Raw genomic sequence first — 11317 nt, 5'->3', positions numbered from 1 at the left:
TACTTGAATACAGAACATTATTAAAAAAATTTGGAGGAAAGGGTACACCCTCTCCCGCCGTATTTGTACCTATAAACGAAAAATCAAGAAGTCCGATTTGTTTAAAAGAATTGAAATCTTTTCGAATTTGTTTTCAGCACGAAGGATATAGTTAACTAAGTTAATGCAAAATGTTCCTCCAAATACGCTTCGGAAGGCGCTGCGAAGCGGGCCGGGTTACGCTAGTGTTATATAGCTTCCAGCAAATGTGAAGTAGTTGAGATGGTAACATATGTTACCATCATGGTATTATACCCTTCACCCCGCATAGGGGTGAAGGGTATAATATAGTCGGCCCCGCCCGACTTTAGACTTTACTTACTTGTTTTTAAGTTGTTTTTGTATAGGTTAAAAAAAGAATGTGCCACTTTTAAGAAATAATTGTGCCACTTTTTGAAAATTCCCTACGGTAACGCTGACCTGTTTTATTCCTTCCTCCATTAAAAACAGGGTATGTAAACTATATTGACATTATTTTTATTTAGTTTATTTTAATAGATATCCGTAAAAGTCAAAATTATATACAAAGTTTTTTTTTTTTTAACAATATTAATGAGATAATTATATTTACAAAAATGTGAGTAATGAATTAAAAGAACACAAATTATATGCTTAACATGTGTATATGTTTTTATGTATGTTCGCTCATATTTACAATCGAGAAAATATTTTCAAAACCAATGTTGTTGGCCATCACTTTAAAAAATCCAATGGTACCATAGACAAAACCCTATTGAGAGCATTCATTATAATGGGAGACCAATTGTCCTTTGTATCGGGTAAAATTATATTGTATATATCACGCCAATAGTTATTGGCCACATTAAGGATGATATCATCTGTAAGAAAGTAAAGCATTAAAATTTAAAATTAATTTGTGGCATTAAAGGATAAATATATTTTTGTAAATAATTAACATAAAATATAAATAATATATTAAACTCAAAATCGTCAAACTCCGTCACTTACACCGCGGGAGCCACCGTGGTGCAATGGTTAGCATGCCCGCCTTGCATACACAAGGTCGTGGGTTCGATTCCTGCTACGACCGAACACCAAAAAGTTTTTCAGCGGTGGATTATCCCACCTCAGTAATGCAGGTGACATTTCTGAGGGTTTCAAAGCTTCTCTAAGTGGTTTCACTGGAATGTGGAACGCCGTTCGGACTCGGCTATAAAAAGGAGGTCCCTTGTCATTGAGCTTAACATGGAATCGGGCAGCACTCAGTGATAAGAGAGAAGTTCACCACTGTGGTATCACAATGGGCTGAATAGTCTAAGTGAGCCTGATACATCGGGCTGCCACATAACCTAACCTAACCTAACCTACATTTTATATAACTCGATGGTAAAAAAAAAGTTCTAGAAATCATATTCTTTACAATTTACTTACTCAATCTTGTATCGGCAACTAAACCTGTAGCATTTATTTTCGCATCCCTTAAGGCTGTCGTTACATTAATCGAAGTCAATTTCAAAAACTGATGTTCATCCTCTCTGTAAATCTCTCCATCGGCCAATTGTTCCACAGCCATGCCATATAAAGTGATATTCATCTCACCATTTGGTCTAACCACAACAGAATTCACTTTCAAATCAGCTTTATAAGATCCTTTAGCCAAAACTTTTGGTATTATAGTAGAAAGTCGAATTTTGAAATTATTTCCCAAAAAACGTTTAAAAATTACTTTGCGAAATTTCATAGAGCTAAGACCATAAACATTCGTGTAGCCCACGGATATGCGACCATTCAAAGGACCTCCATTATAGAGGAAAGATGTACGATTTATGAAGAAGGGATCTATACCATTTGGAGAATCATTTCTAAGTTTAGGCATAACATTGCTAAAAACTTGACGTAAACATTCACCAAAATATTTTTCGCAATTATCAACGTCATCAACTGAAATGGAAAAAAATAGAAAAAATAATAAAACTAAGTGATTTTAAATGTTTAGGGTTGTCTTGTTTTCTAAGGTAATTTAGATAGAAATCTCTTTAATTGGTACTATATCTAGTAATGATAGTTAAAAACAATTAAAAGAATCTATTTCTTTGTGGATTTTCGAGCTCATCTTGTGGGAATTCTATTGTCTATTAACCACAGCAGAACGTCTTTGAAAATATTTTGTCATTCATTTGAAGGTCGTCACGTACCGCACTTGCCGTAATATTTAACTAAAATTATGAGGGAATCTGATATCTCAATTCTAGAAGTTAAATAATCGTTAACAATTGACCGAAAATAATTTTAATTGCCATTTGATATAGCCATCAAACATTCAAAAATTTGTTATTTAGATATTAACAATTAATTTGGCAAACAGTCTTATAGATTAAAAGTTATTGTACAGACAAAATTATGTCTAATGACATTTATTATTAGTCACTTTTATATATTTAAATAAAAACTAATAGACGTAGATTAACTACCAAGCAACAAAACATAGCCAAAAAGGCAATGAAAATGTTCTTATTGGATCGGGAAATGGTGTACAATTGTGTCAGTAGCATAATCGGATTAGTACCCAGCAAAAAAAGTGTCGCCAAGAAAGTAGTGAAAAAGTTCTTTTTAGATCCGAAAGTGATGCAAAATTGGCAACAGACATTGCACTGAATTTGCATCACTTCTTAATCTTTGTTTTCACTTCTTAAGGTGCGATGTTTGCTTTTTATAATAAAATGGGCGTTTAACACGCATTTTCACTAATTTATATTTTTCGTTTTAAATTTTTCTTATGAACTGTAAAAAGTGTCTTATTAAAGACTTAAAGTCAGAAAAGACAACGCTTGATAAAAACGAAATGGACTGTGTTGTTGGTTTAAAAATATTTTTTTTATTGACAAAATAAAAATTTTGTAACAAACGATTTTTTTTTTGGTTATAAAAGTTTAACATTTTCGAAAGAATTCAAAAAACACTAACTAAAGAAAAACGTTTTCGGTACAAGTTTTCCAAACTTTTTTTTTCGATGGTATTGCCAATAGAGCAAATCGGACTACTTTATATAAAGTTAACCACCAGATTTGATTTCTTATATCAAAGAAATGTGTCTTAGCATATAAGCAAAAATGTCATTCGTATATAAAGAACATGAAATCTATGGCCTCACGACCACGGCTGCCACTCGTGCCAAAAATAATCTACCAAAATTTGAAGAAAATTTTACCAACATTTTACCAAAAATCTACCACAATTTACATTTTTTTTTTTAAATTTTTAATCAAAATTTGGCCAGAATGTTTACTTCTCTAATTTTGTCAAAATTTTATTTCTCTAAAAACTTTTATCAAAATCTTATTTCTATAGAAAGTTTTGTGAAAATTTACCTCTATAAAAAATTTTGCCAAAAAATTATTTATTTAGAAAACAATATATTTTTCTAGAAAATTTTGTCACAATATTATTTCTATAGAAAATTTTGTGAAAATATTATTTCTATAGAAGATTTTGTCAAAATTTTATTTCAATAGAAAAGTTTGTCAAAACTTTAATTCTTTAGAAAATTTTGTCAAAATTTTATTTCTATAGAAAATTTTATTTCTATAGAAAATTTTGTCAAAACTTTACTTCTATAGAAAATTTTGTCAACATTTTATTTCTATAGAAAATTTTGTCAAAATTTCATTTCTATAGAAATGAGATTTATTGTCAAAATTTGATTTCTATAGAAAATTTTGTAGAAAATTTTATATCTATAGAAAATTTTGTCGAAATTTTATATCCATAGAAAATTTTGTCAACATTTTATTTCTATAGAAAATTTTGTCTAAATTTTATTTTTATTGAAAATGTTGTCTAAATTATATTCCTATAGAAACTTTTGTCAAATTTGTATTTCTATAGCAAATGTTGCTAAAATTTTATTTCTATAAATTTTGTGTATTTTTGTAAATTTGATTTCTATAGAAAATTTTATATCTATAGAAAATTTTGTCGACATTTTATTTCTATAGAAAATTTTGTCAAAATCTCATTTCTATAGAAAGTTTTGTCAAAATTTACATCTATAGAAAATTTTGCCAAAAAATTATTCATCTAGAAAATTTTGCTAACAATATATTTTTCTAGAAAAATTTGTCAAAACTGTAGTTCTATAGAAAATTTTGTCAAAATTTTACATCTATAGAAAATTTTGTCAAAATTTTATTTCTATAAAATATTTTGTCAAAATTTTTTTAAAAAAAAATTTTCCAAAAATTTTATTTCTACTGAAAATTTTGTCAAAACTTTACTTCTATAGAAAATTTTGTCAACATTTTATTTCTATAGAAGATTTTGTCAACATTTTGTTTCTATAGAAAATTTTGTTTTGTTTTTACATTATAGAAAATTTTGCCAAAAAAATATTTATCTAGAAAATTTTGCGAACAATATATTTTTCTGGAAAATTTTGTCAAAACTTTAGTTCTATAGAAAATTTTGTCAACATTTTATTTCTATAGAAGATTTTGTCAACATTTTATTTCTATAGAAAATTTTGTCAAAATTCCATTTCTATAGAAGATTTTGTAAACATTTCATTTCTATAGAAAATTTTGTCAACATTTTATTTCTATAGAAAATTTTGTCTAAATTTTATTTCTATAAAAAAATTTTTCACAATTTTGTTTCTATAGAAAATGTTGTCAAAATTTTATTTCTATACAAAATATTGTCAAAAGTTGATTTCTAAAGAAAATTTTGTAGAAAATTTTGTAGAAAATTTTATATCTATAGAAAATTTTGTAGAAAATTTTATATCTATAGAAAATTTTGTCGAAATTTTATTTCTATAGGAAATTTTGTCAAAATTTTATTTTTATAGAAGATTTTGTCACCATATTATTTCTATAGAAAATTTTGTCAACATTTTATATCTATAGCAGATTATGTCTAAATTTTATTTTTATTGAAAATTTGTCTAAATTTTATTTCCATAGCAAATTTTGTGGAAATTTTATATCTATAGAAAATTTTGTCGAAATTTTGTCAAATTTTGACATATTTTTTTTTAAATAAAATTTTGTCAAAACTTTACTTCAAAATTTTATTTTTCTAGAAAATTTTGCTAACATCTTGTTTCTATAGAAAGAATTTATTTCTATAGAAAATGTTGAAAAATTTTTTCCATAGAAAATTTTGTCAATTTTTTTCTATAGAAATTTTTTTAATATTTTTATTTCTATAGAAAATTTTGTCAAAACTGTATTTTCTATAAAAATTGAAGCACATTTTAGTTGGAGAGGAATATTTTGCAAAAATATCAATAATTCTACCAATCTACCAAACAGTAAAAAATCTATTTTGGGAAATTTTTTATCTATAGAAAATTTTGTCGAAATTTTGACATATTTTTTTTGGGAAATAAAGTTTTCTATAGAAATATTTTATTTCTATAGAAAATTTTGACAAAATCTTGTTTCTATAGAAAGAATTTATTTCTATAGAAAATGTCGAAAATGTTTTTCCATAGAAAATTTTGTCAATTTTTTTCTATAGAATATTTTGTTTTTTCTATAAAAAATTTTGTCAAAACTGTATTTTCTATAAAAAATCGAAGTACATCTTAGTTGGAGAGGAATGTTTTGCAAAAATACCAAAATATCAAGAATTCTACCAATCAACCAAACAGTTAAAAATCTATTTTATTTCAATAGAAAATTTTGTGAAAATTGTGTTTCTCTAGAAAATTTTGTCAAAATCTTATTTCTATAGAAAATTTTGTCAAAAATGTATTTCACTAGAAAATTTTGTCAAAATTTTATTTCTCTAGGAAATTTTTTCAAAATTTTATTTTTCTAGAGAATTTTGCCAAAATCTTGTTTCTATAGAAAAAAATTATTTCTAAAAAAATTTTAAAATTCGTTTCTATAGAAAATTCTTATATTTTTTTTTTCTATAGAGAATTTTGTCAAAATTTTTTTCTATAGAAATTTTTTTCAAAAATTTTGTTTTCTATAGAAACTTTTGTCAATATTTTCTTTTTCTATAAAAAAATGGAAGTACATCTTAGGTTAGGTTTGGTGGCAGCCCGATGTATCAGGCTCACTTAGACTATTCAGTCCATGGCGATACCACATGGGTGAACTTATCTCTTTTTACTGAGTGCTGCCCGATTCCATGTTAAGCTTAGGTTAGGTTAGGTGGCAGCCCGGTGTATCAGGCTCACTTAGACTATTCAGTCCATTGTGATGCCACATTGGTGAACTTCTCTCTTATCACTGAGTGCTGCATTGCAGTGAAACCACTTAGAGAAGCTTTGAAACCCTTAGAAATGTCACCAGCATTACTGAGGTGGGATAATCCACCGCTGAAAAACTTTTTGGTGTTCGGTCGAAGCAGGAATCGAACCCTCGACCTTGTGTATGCAAGGCGGGCATGCTAGCATGAATAGGAATATTTTGCAAAATATACCAAAATATCAAGAATTCTACCAATCTTCCAAATTGTAAAAAATCAATTTTATTTCTATAGAAAATTTGTCAAAATTTATTTCTATAGAAAATTTTATCAAAATTTTATTTCTCTAGAAAATGTTTTCAAAATTTTATTTTTCTAGAAAATTTTGCCAAAATCTTTTCTCTATAGAAATAAATTATTTCGATAGAAATTTTTGACAATTTTTTTCTATAGAAAATTGTATCCCTTTTTCTACAGAAATTTGTTTAATTTTTTTTGTTATAGAAAATTTTATCAAAATTGTATTTTTCTATAAAACAATTGAACTAAGATGTAGTTTAAGAGAATATTTTGCAAAATATACCAAAATATCAAGAATTCCACCAATTTACCTACACGCAGAGAAAGAATATGATCACCTCAAACATGTTTCAAGAGCAAAATGTTATTTTTGTATGGTAACCATGTAACATGTTTGTCACTAAAATGTTATTTTCTCGTCAAATGTAACCTGCTTGCCGAAATCAGAGACATGCTTTCCGAGAAAATAACATGGTTGCGAAAACCATGTTACATGGTCACCACCCAAAAATAACATTTTGCTCTTAAAACATGTTTGAGGTTATCATATGCCTTCTCTGGGTGTAACAGTAAAAAATCTACTTTATTTCTATAGAAAAGTTTGTCAAAATTTACCTCTATAGAAAATTTTGTCAAAATTTTATTTCTCTAGACAATTTTTTCAAAAATTTATTTTTCTAGAAAATTTAAAAAAAAAATTTCTATAGAAGATTTTGTCATTTTTTTCAATAGATTTTTTTTTTCAATTTTTTTCTATAGAAAATTGTGGATGATGACAGTCTTTAGTAGAGCTTTGTACGGAATCCATGGTAGGGGGTATATAAGACTCTGGTCTGGCCTAATTTTCGGCCGTGTATAGTTTGAAGTTCTTACATAGGCCTCATATTAGACATTTTAGGTTAGGTTAGCCCGATGTATCAGGCTCAGTCCATTGTGATACCACATTGGTGAACTTTTCTCTTATCACTGAGTGCTGCCCGATTCCATGTTAAGCTCAATGACAAGGGACCTCCTTTTTATAGCCGAGTCCGAACGGCGTTCCACATTGCAGTGAAACCACTTAGAGAAGCTTTGAAACCCTCAAAAATGTCACCAGCATTACTGAGGTGGGACAATCCACCGCTGAAAAACTTTTTGGTGTTCGGTCGAAGCAGGAATCGAACCCACGACCTTGTGTATGCAAGGCGGGCATGCTAACCATTGCACCACGGTGGCTCCCATTAGACATCTTTGAAGTAAGAAAATAAACTTGAACGGCTTGATGTTTTGTTTACCACAAAACTAGCAATTCCGTTGTGAGCCAAAGTCTTCAGGAGAATTTCATGTATAAAATTTCTGGTGGAGGATACCGAATCTGTGAATACAATTACTTGATTCCATTTACCTATCAAAAAACTGATGCTGAATTTTCAAAGTCAACCAGCGCATTCCTCTGCAAGGAATTCACTGGTGATTTTAAATGAGTTGAATCCTCCGCAAAACATGTATTTATCCCTTAAACGCAACTAATTAATTTTTACTAATATCGTTCGTTCGTAAGAATTCGTGATAAAAAAATCTGCAACTTGGTAAGCGAAGTAAAATGCACCCTAGTGCTGTGAATTGCGCTAATTTCAGCACTTACAAATTTTAACTAATTTTTGTCGGGCGTTCAATAAACACAGATATTAAGTGCATCGCCCGCTATAAACGAAGAACTTACATATACGTTTAGAATAAGTAGCGCTGAATTTTGCACTTCCAACTTTGCGAAGAATAGTAATGCCTACAGTATGGACACTATAACTTGGGTGCTTCCAATTTTATAATTATTTTTTGTTGGGTAGTTTCATTAAAATCTTGTGATATTTACCTTTAAAATATTTGGAAGTTCCTTCATGTGAAAATCCATTTTGTGAAGCAACCGGTGGTATTGAACTTGAAGGATTATCATCAATCGCTGTTAATTTAGGATCAGGATAAATAAGTTCCCATGAAGAAGTTGTCACCTCATCCGTAGTTGGTTTATTATTGAGAGATGTTGAAGACATTTCATTGGACAGACTTGACGCTGATGTAGATTCAGCAATGGGTGATGAAGGATTCGTAGAAACTACATCGACAATTTTGGTTGTTGAAGCCGGATCGGTGGTAGATTGTAATACTAACGTTGTAGTACTATCCTGACCAAGAGAACCACTTAAATATAAAACAAATAATACACAAAACCATTGACAGGATGGCATTGTAGAGCTTTATAAAAATTTAATTCAATTTAATATTTTTCTTTCAATATTTTAACAAATTTTTATTTTCTTCTCTTTATTGTGTCCGATTCTTTCAATGTTCTTTTCTTAACTGTTGTAAATAGTCTATTTTGAAAGACTTAATCTAAACGTTTATGATTTTTAAAGTGCAAATCTTGTTTGCACTCTGCAGCTGCAGCACATTGCGACCAATAAATTCTAGTTTTTTATTTTCAAATTGAATCTGTGGCAGGGTCAATGTTGAATGCATGGTATTTTTTTTTTCATTATATCTGCTACATGTTCCATTGTCAATATTTGAATCTACTCGTTTTCGAATCTTTTGATTTTCTGTTGAAGTTTGTAAAGCTTATAAGAATTCGAATTTAAGTTCAATGTCTAATGACTTGTTATGGCTTGGTTTTTGGACTCCATACTTTTGACCAATGTCAAATAATTACAAAATGGTGAGAACAGCTTTTCTACTTAATACTTCTGTTCTGTTCATTTCGAAAACTTTGAATGCTAGAGGCATAAAATGTGGGTTTTTGTTTTCCCCGAAATGGAATTTACGACAAAGTTTCCTTTTGACTGTCAAATACAGTCAACCCTCTCAAGCTTGGCCACTCTGAAAAATAGACACCCCAAAAAAATTTACAGTCGTCTGTGGACGTTTGCTATGTTAAGCTTCCAAATATGGACAAAATTTAGGCGACAGAGGGTGTCCACTTCTTAATTCGTTTTGAAATTAATTTAAAAACAAGTAGAAAGTCGGAGATGACCGACTATATCATATCCTGAATCACCCTACTGAATTAGTAAACCTAAAAATTTGAGTGAAATTTGAAATTTAAGTAAGAATTGTTAATAATTTGTGGTATTACTCCAATTTTTGCAAGATCGGGCGTTACGTGTATATGGAACGTATATCTAAATCTGAACAGATTTGAATGATTTTGTGCACTACAAAAAAGATGACGACGGGAAAACTTTGGCAAAATCGAACGACACATATACATATATATGAGAGCTACATACATCTAACTCCAAAGCGAATTGCGCAATTAAAAAGTTCTATACAAAATTAGTTTGTGTTAAATTTGAAAACGTAATATGCCAAAGTCCAACAAAATCGGGTAAAAATTGCGACAGGAATCATGCGAACAACAAATAAATACATGGACCGACGGATGGACACCAAGGGCAAGATCGACTCATAAGGTGATCCTAAGTCGATCGAAATATATTTTATGGGGTCAAACATGAATATTTCTGGTAGGCAGATTTGTTTATACCCTGCGTCGCACTGTGAAGGAGACGAGATAGATATATGGTGTCATTGGAAATATTGCTCAGGGCCGGCCGCTGAGTCGATCTAGCCATGTCCGTCCGTCTGTTTGTGAACACATTTTTGTAGTCAAAGTCGAGGTCGCAGTTTTAGTTTTCAAACCAAAAATGGTAGATCTTTTAGTGTTTCGTATTCTTGATGGTTTGGTAGATTTTGCAAAACAATCCTCTCTAACTAAGAGGTACTTCAATTTTCTATAGAAATAAAGTTTTGACAACATTTTCAATAGAAATAAAATTATGACAAAATTATCTATAAACAAAATTTTGATCAAATTTTCTATAGAAATAAAATTTTGGCAAAATTTTCAATAGAAATAAAATTTTGACAAAATTTTCAATAGAAATAAAATTATGACAAAATTATCTATAGAAACAAAATGTTGACCAAATTTTCGATAGAAATATAATTTGGACAAATTTTTCTAAAGAACTAAAATTTTGACAACATTATCTATAGAAATAAAATTTTGAAAAAACTTTCTATAGAAATAAAATTTTGACAAAATTTCTATAGAAATAAAATTTTGACAAAATTTTCTATAGAAATTAAATTTTGACAAAACTTTCTATAGAAATAAAATTTTAACAAAACTTTCTATGGAAATAAAATTTTTACAAAATTTTCTATGGAAATAAAATGTTGACAAAATTTTCCATATAAATAAAATTTTAACAAAATTTTCTATAGAAATAAAATTTTGACAAAATATCTATAGAAATAAAATATTGACAAAATTATCTACATAAATCAAATTTTGACAAAACTTTCTATAGAAATAAAATTTTTACAAAATTTTCTATGGAAATAAAATTTTTACAAAATTTTCTATGGAAATAAAATGTTGACAAAATTTTCCATATAAATAAAATTTTAACAAAATTTTCTATAGAAATTAAATTTTGACAAACTATCTATCGAAATAAAATTTTGACAAAATTTTCAATAGAAATAAAATTTTGACAAAATTTTCAATAGAAATAAAATTATGACAAAATTATCTATAGAAACAAAATTTTGACCAAATTTTTGATAGAAATATAATTTGGACAAATTTTTCTAAAGAACTAAAATTTTGACAACATTATCTATAGAAATAAAATTTTGACAAAATTTCTATAGAAATAAAATTTTGACAAAATTTTCTATAGAAATTAAATTTTGACAAAACTTTCTATAGAAATAAAATTTTGACAAAACTTTCTATAGAAATAACATTTTTACAAAACTTTCTATGGAAATA

At 28.2% G+C, this 11317-nt stretch overlaps 1 protein-coding gene across 1 annotated transcript; it reads right to left on the bottom strand.

Moving 5' to 3' along the window:
- Window positions 1-495: 495 nt before the first annotated feature.
- LOC142223808 (uncharacterized) lies at window positions 496-10138 on the bottom strand. Its single transcript, XM_075293657.1, has 3 exons — window positions 8354-10138; window positions 1432-1941; window positions 496-878 (listed from the first exon to the last, which is right to left on the bottom strand). Exons 1-3 carry the CDS (start codon window positions 8724-8726, stop codon window positions 733-735), a joined length of 1029 nt encoding a protein of 342 aa, XP_075149772.1. The 5' UTR covers window positions 8727-10138; the 3' UTR covers window positions 496-732.
- Between the last annotated feature and the right edge of the window lie 1179 nt (window positions 10139-11317).

Source organism: Haematobia irritans, chromosome 2 (genome assembly GCF_050003625.1).
Source record: "Haematobia irritans isolate KBUSLIRL chromosome 2, ASM5000362v1, whole genome shotgun sequence".
Lineage (NCBI taxonomy): Eukaryota > Metazoa > Arthropoda > Insecta > Diptera > Muscidae > Haematobia > Haematobia irritans.
The sequence above is the reverse complement of the archived record's forward strand: the minus strand, read 5'-3'. Positions and strand labels throughout refer to the sequence as shown.

What these genes read in the sequence shown, in the direction of transcription:
- LOC142223808 (XM_075293657.1), bottom strand. Translation starts at nt 8,726, where the DNA reads ATGCCATCCTGTCAATGGTTTTGTGTATTATTTGTTTTATATTTAAGT. An exon ending in AACTTCCAAATATTTTAAAG is followed by an intron (nt 1,942 to 8,353) that starts GTAAATATCACA and finishes TTTCCATTTCAG; the next exon opens with TTGATGACGTTGATAATTGC. An exon ending in AGTTGCCGATACAAGATTGA is followed by an intron (nt 879 to 1,431) that starts GTAAGTAAATTG and finishes ACTTTCTTACAG; the next exon opens with ATGATATCATCCTTAATGTG.